Genomic DNA, 12,025 nt, shown 5'->3' with positions numbered 1-12,025 from the left:
AGACCCCCGCGCCGAGAGAAGGAAGGAGGAGCCCGTGGTTTGACCCCGGGGCCCGCAGCGGGAGGAGGAGGAGGATGCCGGGGCGGGGGGCAGGGGTAGCAGAGGCCGGGCCGCGCCTCCGGCGGGGCCGCTGGGGCAAGGGGTCGGCGGGGCCGGCCGGGAAGGCAGTGGGCCGCGGCGGGCCGGCGGCGGGCTGGATCCCGCTGGCTCTCGTGACGCTCTCGGCCTTCGCCACCCGCTTCCACCGCCTGCCGGAGCCGCCCCACGTCTGGTGAGCGGAGGGGGAGGGGCGGGGGGGGAGGGAGGGAGGGAGGGAGAGAGAGAGAGAGAGACGCCGCGGCGCCATGGCAACGGGAGGACGGGGCCCGGCCCTTCCGATTGGCCGACGGGCGGGGCCCGGCCCTTCCGATTGGCCGACGGGCGGGGCCCGGCCCTTCCGATTGGCCGACGGGCGGGGCCCGGCCCTTCCGATTGGCCGACGGGCGGGGCCCGGCCCTTCCGATTGGCCGACGGGCGGGGCCCGGCCCTTCCGATTGGCCGACGGGCGGGGCCCGGCCCTTCCGATTGGCCGACGGGCGGGGCCCGGCCCTTCCGATTGGCCGACGGCCCTGACTGACGGGCCAGCCCGGACGCACGAGCTTCTGGCCTGCAAGCTGCAGCTGGAGCAGGGCAAAGTGGGCTGTCTGACCATCGTATTTCAGTCAGTCATTCATTCATTCAATAGTATTGATTGAGCGCTGACTATGCAGAGCACTGGACTAAGCGCTTGGAGCGGACAGTTGGGCAACAGAGAGAGACCATCCCTGACCATCGCAGTCTAATAATAATAGTAATAATAATAATGTTGGTATTGGTTAAGCGTCTGTCTGGGGGGGACAGACGGCAGAGCAAAAGAGAACAAAACAAAGACAAGAGCACATCATCATGATACATAGAATCAAGGGGAGGTGCACCTCACTAACAACATAAATAGGGTAATAAATAATAATGAATAATATTAAGGATGGTGTTTGTGCCAAGCACTCTTCTAAGCGCTGGGGTAGATAGGTCAGCGTGGCTCGGTGGAAAAGAGCCTGGGCTTCGGATTCAGAGGTCATGAGTTCGACTCCCGGCTCTGCCACTTGTCAGCTGGGTGACTGTAGGCAAGTCACTTCACTTCTCTGGGCCTCAGTTCCCTCATCTGTAAAATGGGGATTAACTGTGAGCCTCGCGTGGGACAACCTCATTCCCCTGTCTCTACCCCAGCGCTTAGAACAGTGCTCTGCACATAGTAAGCGCTTAACAAATACCAACATTATTATTAAGTTGCCCCCCACTGCCCGTGGGGCTCACGGTCTTCATTCCCCTTTTGTCAGATGAGGGAACTGAGGCCCAGAGAAGTGAAGTGACTTGCCCAAGGTCACACAGCTGGTAAGTAGCGGAGTTGGGATTAGAACCCATAACCTCTGACTCCCAAGCCCGCGCTTTTGCCACTAGATCAGGCTGCTTCTGAGGCGGACGTTGGGAGCGATGACCTTCTGCTGGCCAAACCGCCTTAATCCTAGGCCACCCGATGGTGACCTCTAAGATAATAATAATTATAATGATGGTATTTGTTAAGTGCTTACTATGTGTCAAGCACTGTACTAAGCGCTGGGGTAGATGCAAGGTAATCAGCTTGTCCCATGAGGGGATCCCAGTCTTAATCCCCATTTGACAGATGAGGTAACTGAGGCACAGAGAAGTGAGGTGACTTGCATAAGGTCACACAGCAGACAAGTGGCAGAGTCAGGATTAGAACCCACATCCTCCGACTTGCAAGCCCGTGCTCTTTCCACTAAGCCACGCTGCGTCTCATAATGATGGAATTTCAGCGCTATGTGCCAAGCACTGTTCTAAGCACTGGGATACATACAAGGTAATCAGATTGTCCCACGTAGAGCTCACAGTTTCAGTCCCCATTTGATACATGAGGTAACTGAGGCACAGAGAAGTTAAGTGGCTTGCCCAAGGTCACACAGCAGTCAAGCAGCAGAGTAGAGATTAGAACTCATGTCCTCTCCAAAGGCCGTGCTCCTGCCACTGAGCCATTTCAGCGCTTACTATGTGCCAAGCACTGTTCTAAACTCTGGGGTAGATGCAGGCTAATCTGGTTGGACCCAATCTTGAGCTCAAAGTCTAAGAGTCTCCGTGTCTCTTCCACCCCCAGTGTCCTTAATTTCACGTCGGTAGGAGAGGAATCTAGTTTTTGCAATTCGATTTCTAGTCTTCCTGGGTCCTTTTAGTGGTGATGGCATTTCCTAAGCGTTTACTTTGTGGGAAGCACTTTTCTCAGCACTGGAGTGGCTATAAATTAATCACATTGGACGCTGTCCCGCATTCATTCATTTCAGTAGTATTTATTGAGCGCTTACTATGTTTAGAGCACTGTACTAAGTGCTTGGAATGTACAAATCGGTAACAGATAGAGGTGGTCCCTGGCCTTTGACGGGCTTACAGTCTAATCGGGGGAGACGGACAGACAAGAACAATAGCAATGGCTCAGTCCTCAAAGTAGGAGGGCGGACAGGTATTGAACACCCATTTTACAGGTGAGGAAACCGAGGCACAGAGAAGTTGCTCAAGGTCACATTGCAGGAAAGGGGCAGAGCTGGGATTAGAAACCAGTTCTTCTAAGTCCCAGATCTTTGCCTTTAAATAGGGGTATTTATGTGCTTTGAGGGGTGAATACAAGATAATCAGATCAGATAAGTTCCCTGTCCCACGTGGTGCTCACAGTCTAAGGGTGTGTGTGTGTGTGTGTGTGTGTGTGTGTGTGTGTGTGTGTGGTGGGGGGAGGATGTGGATGGGACAGGTATTTTACAGAAGAAGAAACTGAGTCCCAGCGAGGTTCATTGACTCACACAGCAGGCTCACACAAGGTCACAGAGTAGGCAGGTGGTGGAGCTGGATTAGGACCCAGGTCCTCTGACCCCCAAACCCACACGCTTTCCGCTGGGCCACACGGCTTCCGCCCTTCGGAGGGGATTGCCAAAAGATCTGCCCTTGCTCCCTCACCCATGGAATGGAGGCAGTTCTAACGGCAAGGAAGAGCCAAGACTTGATGCCGGAAGGCTAGGTCTGACGACAGGCCTGGGAAAAGAGATGGGTGGTGGATTTCAGCCTCTCGCCTCCCAAAGTCTTTTTTATATGGTATTTATTAAGCGCTTCCTATGTGCCAGGCACCATACTGAGCGCCGGGGTAGGTACAAGCTAATCAAGTAGGACCCAGGCCCTGTCCCACATGGGCCTCACAGTCTTAATCCCCATTTTCCGGATGAGGTAACTAAGAGGAGTGAAGTGACTTGCCCAAGGTCCCCCAGCCAACGTGGTGGAGTCGGGATTAGAACCCAGGTCCTCGGACTCCCAGGCCCGGGCTCTTTCCGTTAGGCCATGCTGCTTTTCTCTAAGTTAAATATCAAGCGGGCATTTAATTGGGAAGAGAGAAAACTGGGAGTTAGTACTCATCTGTGAGGGAGAAAAGTAGTCATTCATTCAATAGTATTTATTGAGCGCTTACTATGTGCAGAACACTGTACTAAGCGCTTGGAATATACAAATTGGTAACAGAGACAGTCCCTGCTCTTTGACAGGCTTACAGTCTAATCGGAGGAGACAGACAAAAACAATAGCAATAAATAGAATCAAGGGGATGAACATCTCATTAAAACAATGGCAAATAAATAGAATCAAGGTGATGTACATCTCATTAATAAAATAAATAGGGTAATGAAAATATATACAGTTGAGCGGATGAGTACAGTGCTGAGGGGAGGGGACGGGAGATGGGGAGGAGCAGAGGGAAAGGGGGTAAAGAGGGCTTAGCTGAGGAGAGGTGAAGGGGGGTGTAGAGGGAGAGCAGAGGGAAAAGGGGAAGCTCAGTCTGGGAAGGCCTCTTGGAGGAGGTGAGTTTTAAGTAGGGTTTTGAAGAGGGGAAGAGAATCAGTTTGGCGGAGGTGAGGAGGGAGGGCGTTCCAGGACCGCGGGAGGACGTGGGCCAGGGGAGGACGTGGGCCAGGGGTCGACGGGGGATGGTGAGAAGGTGGGCGGCAGAGGAGCAGAGCGTGCGGGATGGGCAGTAGAAAGAGAGATGGGAGGAGAGGTAGTATCGGTCAGGTGGCTACACAGTGGCTGCTGGGCAGAGAAGAATGGAAGAGTCTTTTCAAGAGTTGGATTTGCTTCCCTCGCACTGGGGAGTGCACAATTACTGGCTGTACCAATGCTGGCTCTTCTGCTTCTAGAGTCAAGGGAGGGTGTCTGACGGCGCTTCGTATACAGGAGCGGAATATTGACCTCACACTCCGCTCCTCTGACACCCGTCTACTCTCCGTACCCCGATATCATCCGTCCTACCGCCTCCAGCATGGTGTAGTTGATAGAGCATGGGCCTGGGAATCAAAAGGCCGCGGGTTCTAATCTCAGGTCTGCTGTGTGACCTTGGGCAAGCCACTTCACTTCTCTGTGTCTCAGTTACCTCATCTGTAAAAGAGGGATTGAGACTATGAGCCCCACGTGGGACAGGGACCGTGTCCAATCCGATTTTAGCTTGTATCCATCCCAGTGCTTAGTACAGTACCTGCACATAGTTGGTGCTTACTGAATACTGTTGTTATTATTATTATCACCTCTTGCTCATGTTCTCTCTGGGGCCCAGAATTCCCACCCCCTTCATATCTGACAGTCCACCACCTTCAAAACCTTCCTAAAATCACATCCTTCCTCTCAGATGAGGAGGTGGAAACAAATAAGCCCCTTATTTCCTCTATCCGCCCACCCTTCTGTGAACATTATGCAATTGGTTGTGCATCTCTTAAGCACTTTGATTCCCCAACCCAAAATGCTTATGTAAATATTCTTATATTTCCCCTATCCCTAATCTATTCTAATCTCACCCCCCCCCCCCCCAGTTGACTCTAATTTCTGGGTAGGGGTCACATCTACCAACCTGTTGTATTGTTCTTTCCCAAGAGTTTAGTACTGTGCCCTGCACACAGTAAGTACTCAATAAATACCACTGCTGGGCTGTGTTTAATAATAGTAATAGTGGTATCTATCGAGCATGTTATCATATGCCAATCACTGTACTGAGTGCTAGATAGATACAGGTTAATGAGGTGGGGCACAGTCCCTGCCCCACGAGGAGCTCACAGTCAAACGGAGAGGCAGACCAGATGATTGATCCCCATTTTCAGATAAGAAAACGGAGACATGGAGAAATTAAGTGACTTGCCTAAAAGTCACCCAGCAGGCAAGTGGTAGAGCCAGGATTCATTCATTCATTCAGTAGTATTTATTGAGCGCTTACTATGTACAGAGCACTGTAATAAGAGCTTGGAATGTACAAATCGGTAACAGATAGAGACAGTCCCTGCCCTTTGACGGGCTTATGGTCTAATTGGGGGAGACGGACAGATAAGAACAATAGCAATAAATAGAATCAAGGGGATGTACATCTCATTAAAACAATAGCAAATAAATAGAATCAAGGTAATGTACATCTCATTAACAAAATAAATAGGGTAATGAAAATACAGTTGAGCGGATGAGTACAGTGCTGAGGGGAGGGGGAGGAGCAGAGGGAAAGAGGGGAAAAGAGGGCTTAGCTGAGGAGAGGTGAAGGGGGGGTAGAGGGGGAGCAGAGGGAAAAGGGGAGCTCAGTCTGGGAGGGCCTCTTGGAGGAGGTGAGCTTTAAGTACCCAGGTCTCCTGACTCCCAGACCCATGCTCTCTCCACTAGGCAACACTGCACCTAACCCACTATATTCCCAAGGTATACAGGAGCTGTGCGGGTTTTGCTCTCAAAGCTTGCATGTTTCACGAGAAGAGGAGAAGCACATTTTGCAAGTCTGCGTTTGGTTTCCTTTTTAACCTTGGGAAGGTCTGACTGAGGATCACAGGGTCAGTGGACAGTAAGCGCTCAATAGATACGATTGAATGAGATCAGCACTCTGTTGGTTTTGCTGGGCCAAAACTTGCAGGAGGAGAAGGTCGACGAGCCTCGCTTCTCCCAGCCGCTGCGATACCGCGCCTACGCTGGGTCCTGGGGCTTTTCAGACGAGTTCAGTTGAAGGCTGCGGTTTGCCTGCTGCCACCCCCAAATCACTTTTCCCTTTTGTTCTTCCTCTAGTTGGGACGAGACACACTTTGGAAAAATGGGAAGTTACTACATCAATCGCACCTTTTTTTTTGATGTCCACCCACCCCTGGGGAAGGTAAGGAGCTCTACTCTCTGCACTGGGGAATCTCTGTCCACGGCTGTCCGTCCCAGCTAGGCTTGAGGGGACTGGGGAGGCATGCGTTACCGTAATAATTGTGGTATTTAAGTCCTTACTGTGTACCAGGCACTGTTCTAAGCTCTGGGTAGGTATAAGATTGGTTGGACAAAGTCCCCATCCACATTTAGGGAGCGGGAGAACAGGAATTTAATCCCCACTTGACAGAGGAACTGAGGCAAGGTGAAGTGAAGTGACTTGGCCAAGGTCACCCAGCAGGCCAGTAGCACAGCGGGGATTAGAACCCAGATCCTCCGACTCCCAGGCTCGAGCTCTTTTCACTGGGCCACACTGCTTCTCCTTTCTCCCCTCAACATTCCCTTGCCAGTTGTTCTACTATGAGGGAGGAATGGGTGCGAAACACTATCTTCTTCCTGGGCAGAGGGACATACAGCCTTCTGCAATTTTCTTTTTTCTTTCTAGAAAGTGCTTGGTTCCTTCTGTCAGAATGAGACAGTGAGGAGGAATGAGAATGGCAGCAGATAGGTGGTTTCTAATGGTGGGGAGGGTTCTTCAGATGCAGAATGAGTCAGGTGAAATAACTTTTTTTTTTTGAGGAACAGAAACAAAGCGCTTTCTCCAAGCAGGCACCTTACTCATATATTGAGAGTCTCCGATCTCCCCAGCTCACAGACTTAGTTGAATATCTCTGGCTGGGGCATTCCAGTCCTGAAAGAATGTTTGGACTTGAATCGGCCTGTCCATCTGCAGGGCTGGAGTGCAGATTCACAGGGCGGTTTCGGATGTACAGCCTCAGATGTCTTTCTCGAGCAGCAGGGAGTTCAGAGCAGTAAAGCTGCAGTTTCACCTCCTCGTGTCTCTGAGGTTAGAGGAAACTCATGGGGAATACACTGAATTTGACCTGATGAAGACGCCTCTGATGATGCCCAAGCTATTCTTTTGGCACCTTATATTAAAGCAACATGAGGGCCTTGGGGAATCTCATTTGTTTCATCTGTGGAGGAGTCCTACTTTCCCAGAATTCGGGCTGCACATTCTGGAATTCAAAGAGAGGCTCTCTCTGGGCTTTCCACATCTCCCCCCTCTAGACCACAAGCTCGCTGTCGGTAGGGAATGTGTCTACCAACTCTGTGACAGCCCACCCTCCCAAGCGCTTAGTACAGTGCTCTGCACACAGTCAGTGCTCAATTGATTGCCTGAGAAAGAAATTAAGCCTGTCTGAAAAATGGGCATGCCGGTGGCCCAGATGAGATAAATCCTCTCAGGACTCAGAAGCGACATTGTTATTAGAAAAGGTCACCCTGTGTGACCATGCCACGTTCCATTTCCGTGCACACAAGGCCAGGGACCCTTCCAGCTAATTTCTCTTTGGAAATCTTCAATCAATCAATCAATCATATTTATTGAATGCCTGCCTCATGAAGAGTGCTGCATTAAGTGCTTGGGAGAGTACAATATGACATTATAACAGACACATTCCCTGCTCACAACGAGCTTACAGTCTACAGCTTTGTTATGCTATTTGTGTCAAACTTGATATTTCAGCTGCTGCCAGGACAATTGCCTACAGGCTGAAAGGGGTGTCTGGGTAGGATGGCTTGATTCATTAATAATAATAATACGAGTATTTGTTAAGCACTTACTGCATGCCCAGCACAAGGGTAGTTACGAGGTCATCAGATCAGACACAGTCCCTATTTCACACAGTTGAAGAGGAAGGGAAGCGGTGATTTCATCTCCACTTTGCAGATGAGAAAACCAAGGCCCAGAGAAGTAAAGAAACATACCCAAGGTCACGTAGCAGGCAAGTGGCAGGGGCAGGATTAAAACCCAAGTCTCCTCACTCCCAGGCCTATGCTCTTCCCACTGGGCCACACTGCTCCTCTCCCAAAGGCATTTCAAACAGGGCAGTAGAGTTTGGTGTATTATTAGAAAACGCAAACCTTGTCCTGATTGCTTTATCAATCAGTCGGTTGTATTTTTTGGATGCTTACTCTGTGTAGAGTTCATAAGGGCAGGGAAGGTGTCTGCTAATTCTGTTGTATTCTCCCAAACACTTAGTAAGTGCTCAATAAATACGACTGGTTGCTTGACTGCTTGGGAGATTACAGTACAGCAGAGTTGGGATACACAGTCCTTCCCCATTCATTCATTCAATCGTATCTATTGAGCACTTCCTGTGTGCAGAGCACTATACTAAGCACTAAATACAACAAGCTTAAAGTCTAGAGGGGGAGGCAGACATTAAGTAAATTACAGATGTACGTAAGTGCTTTGGGGCTAAGGATGGGTTGAATAAAGGATGCAAATCCAAGTGATTTAGGTTTGAGAAGACAGGCAGGGCGCTTTGTGTTTGTCAGCAATTTCTTTTGGAATTAAGAGCAATTCACAGCAAAGCCTAGTGAGAAGAAAGCTCTGGTCTCTCTCTGCCTCTGTCCTTTGAAGATTCTCTCTTTTGTTCTCCCTGCTCTTCTTCTATTGATCGCCTTCCTGTCTCTTCCCAACCCCACAACCTTTTTTCCCTTTTTTTTTATAAAAAGAAAAAAGAAAAAAAGGCATTTGTTAAGCACTTCCTATGTGCTGGGCACTGTACTAAACACTGGAGTAGATACAAGCTAATCAGGTTAGACACAGTTCCGGTCACATGTGGTGCTCACAGATGAGGTAACCAAGGCAAAGTGAAGTGATTTGCCCAAGGTCCCACAGCAGGCAAGTGGCAGAGCCGAAATTAGAACCCTGGTCCTTCTGACTCTCAGGCCTATGCTTTATTCACTAGGCCGTGCTCCTCCTCACCGTGGTTCCTTTTCCTAAAGCCCGAATGGCTTTGTTCCCTTTCCCCAGCCCAGCCTGGAAGGAATGGAACACGTGGATAAGGACATTCATTCATTCAATAGTATTTATTGCGTGCTTACTATGTGCAGAGCACTGTACTAAGCGCTTGCAATGTACAATTTGGCAACAGATAGAGACAATCCCTGCCCAGTAATGGACTCATAATCTAAACGGAGGAGACAGACAGCAGAACAAAACAGGTAGTCAGGCATAGATATCATCAAAATAAATAGAATCAAAGATATATACACATCATTAACAAAATAAAGTAATGGATAATATATACAAATATGCACAGTGCTGAGGGGAGGGGAAGGGGAAGAGCAGAGGGCGGGAGAAGGAATGAGGAGGAGCAGAGGGAAAGGGGGGCTCAGTCTGGGAAGGCCTCCTGGAGGAGGTGAGCTCTCAGTAGGGCTTTGAAGAGGGGAAGAGAGTTAGTTTGGTGGATTCATTCATTCAATAGTATTTATTGAGCGCTTACTATGTGCAAAGCACTGTACTAAGCGCTTGGGATGAACAAGTCGGCAACAGATAGAGACAGTCCCTGCCGTTTGACGGGCTTACAGTCTAATCGGGGGAGACGGACAGACAAGAACGATGGCACTAAACAGCGTCAAGGGGAAGAACATCTCGTAAAAACAATGGCAACTAAATAGAATCAAGGCGATGTACAATTCATTAACAAAATAAATAGGGTAACGAAAATATATACAGTCGAGCGGACGAGTACAGTGCTGTGGGGATGGGAAGGGAGAGGTGGAGGAGCAGAGGGAAAAGGGGAAAATGAGGCTTTAGCTGCGGAGAGGTAAAGGGGGGATGGCAGAGGGAGTAGAGGGGGAAGAGGAGCTCAGTCTGGGAACGCCTCTTGGAGGAGGTGATTTTTAAGTAAGGTTTTGAAGAGGGAAAGAGAATCAGTTTGGCGGAGGTGAGGAGGGAGGGTGTTCCAGGACCGCGGGAGGACGTGACCCAGGGGTCAGGGGTCGACGGCGGGATAGGCGAGACCGAGGGACGGCGAGGAGGTGGGCGGCAGAGGAGCGGAGCGTGCGGGGTGGGCGGTAGAAAGAGAGAAGGGAGGAGAGGTAGGAAGGGGCAAGGTGATGGAGAGCCTTGAAGCCTAGAGTGAGGAGTTTTTGTTTGGAGCGGAGGTCGATAGGCAACCACTGGATGTGAGGAGGGAGGGCATTCTAGGACAGCGGTAGGATGTGGGCCAGGGATTGACGGACGGGCGCGAATGGGGGACCGGGATTAGGTGAGCAGCAGAGGAGCGGAGTGGACGGGGTGGGCAGTAGAAGGAGAGAAGGGAGGTGAGGGAAGAGGGGGCAAGGTGATGGAGTCCTTTGAAGCCAAGAGTGAGGAGTTTTTGTTTCATGCGAAGGTTGGTAAGCAACCACTGGAGGTTTTTGAGGAGGGGAGGGACATGTCCAGAGCATTTCTGTAGAGAGATGATTCTGGGCAGCGGAATGAAGAATAGACTAGAGTGGGGAGAGACAGGAGGAAGAGAGATCTGAGAGGAGCCTGACACAATAATCCAGTCGGGATATTATTAGAGCTAGTACCAGCACGGTAGCAGTTTGGATGGAGAGGAAAGGGTGGATCTTGGCAATGGTTCCATCTCTGCTGCCTTCCCCCATTTCCCCAGCAAACAAAATGAGGCCGAAGGGCAGCGCTGCTCATTCTCCTGCACATAAGATTGCCCTTTCACCTATTAGGCACCCATCTTTTCAAAATATTCATTCATTCAATAATATTTATTGAGCCCTTACTATGTGCGGAGCACTGTACTAAGTGCTTGGAATGGACAAATCGGTAACAGATAGAGACAGTCCCTGCCCTTTGACAGGCTTACAGTCTAATCGATGCAGCTTGCCCAGATCCTAGGGGCTTCCCCCACAGACCCCAGTCCTGTCCCATTTCTCATTCCTACGAGCCCTTGGCATAGAGAACACTCGTTTTCAACACTGAGGTCCGAGATAGAGGTCTGTAAACTCTGCAGCAGCAGCATGAAAGACCATCGAGGTTGGTCAGTGGACCTTCACGTCCACGACACTGGGGGGCTTGAGGCCGTGGGTCCGGCTGGAGTACAGGGAGGAGGAAAACTCATCGCCTTAATGCCTCTCTCTGTCTCTCACTTTTTGTCTTCCCCGTCTATGGGCGTGGGGCTGATAACTGTAGTTTACAAAATCCAGAAGAATGCAGAGGGCAAATCCCTTAAAGCCAGGAGGCATGTACTGAAGCTCGAGGGCGGTAGATGGAGCTGAGAGAGGGAGGTGCATCACACAGCCATGGATAACTGTAAGGAAATCGCTACCTCAGGTTGCTGTCGGGGTCAAATAGGACAGGTTACAGAGGGATTATGGATATGTTTGCGGACAGGAGATCCGCAGGGGCTATTAGACAAGATAGAAGGGATGTAGAGGGGAAAGGTAGGGGCAGTAGAAAATGGAGAAGGGCTACATAAATAGAGGGATGTCCATATGGAGGGCTTGGCAGGAAGAAAGTGGCGGGTTGTCAGATGGACCCTTCCTAACCCTGAGGCTCGTGGAAGGAGGGCAAAGTGGACTCTTGGCTACCTCCGTTCTCACAGGTCGGAGCTGGCCGGATGGACCACCGGCCGGCCCCAGTCAGGTGTTTCTTCTGCTCTTTTGTTCTCCCCAGATGCTGATAGGACTAGCTGGCTATTTGAGCGGCTATGATGGCACCTTCCCTTTCCAGAAGCCAGGGGACCGATACGAACATCACAGCTATGTGGGGATGAGAGGGGTAAGACCATGATAGCCAAACTAGGGACTGGGAAACCAGCTGGCTTAAACCATTCTTACCTTCTGCCCTAACTCTTGGCTAAGAATAATCAGAGTGACCTGGGCCAGTAGAGAGATCTACCGATTTGTTACAGGTTTTGGGATGGATGTCGAACCTTTCCTTTGTCCTTTGCACCTGCCCAGA

General features: G+C 50.4%; 1 protein-coding gene across 1 annotated transcript in view; it reads left to right on the top strand.

Moving 5' to 3' along the window:
• Nucleotides 1-74: 74 nt before the first annotated feature.
• POMT2 (protein O-mannosyltransferase 2) overlaps nt 75-12,025 on the top strand; it is a 36,478-nt gene continuing 24,527 nt past the window's right edge. Inside the window, 3 exon segments of the mRNA XM_029062130.2 lie at nt 75-271; nt 6,145-6,229; nt 11,738-11,842. Of these exon segments, the coding sequence (XP_028917963.1) occupies nt 75-271; nt 6,145-6,229; nt 11,738-11,842 (387 nt within the window).

This window comes from Ornithorhynchus anatinus, chromosome 1, assembly GCF_004115215.2.
Source record: "Ornithorhynchus anatinus isolate Pmale09 chromosome 1, mOrnAna1.pri.v4, whole genome shotgun sequence".
NCBI classification, from domain to species: domain Eukaryota; kingdom Metazoa; phylum Chordata; class Mammalia; order Monotremata; family Ornithorhynchidae; genus Ornithorhynchus; species Ornithorhynchus anatinus.
Note: the sequence above shows the minus strand (reverse complement) of the source record. Positions and strands in the feature narration are given on the sequence as shown.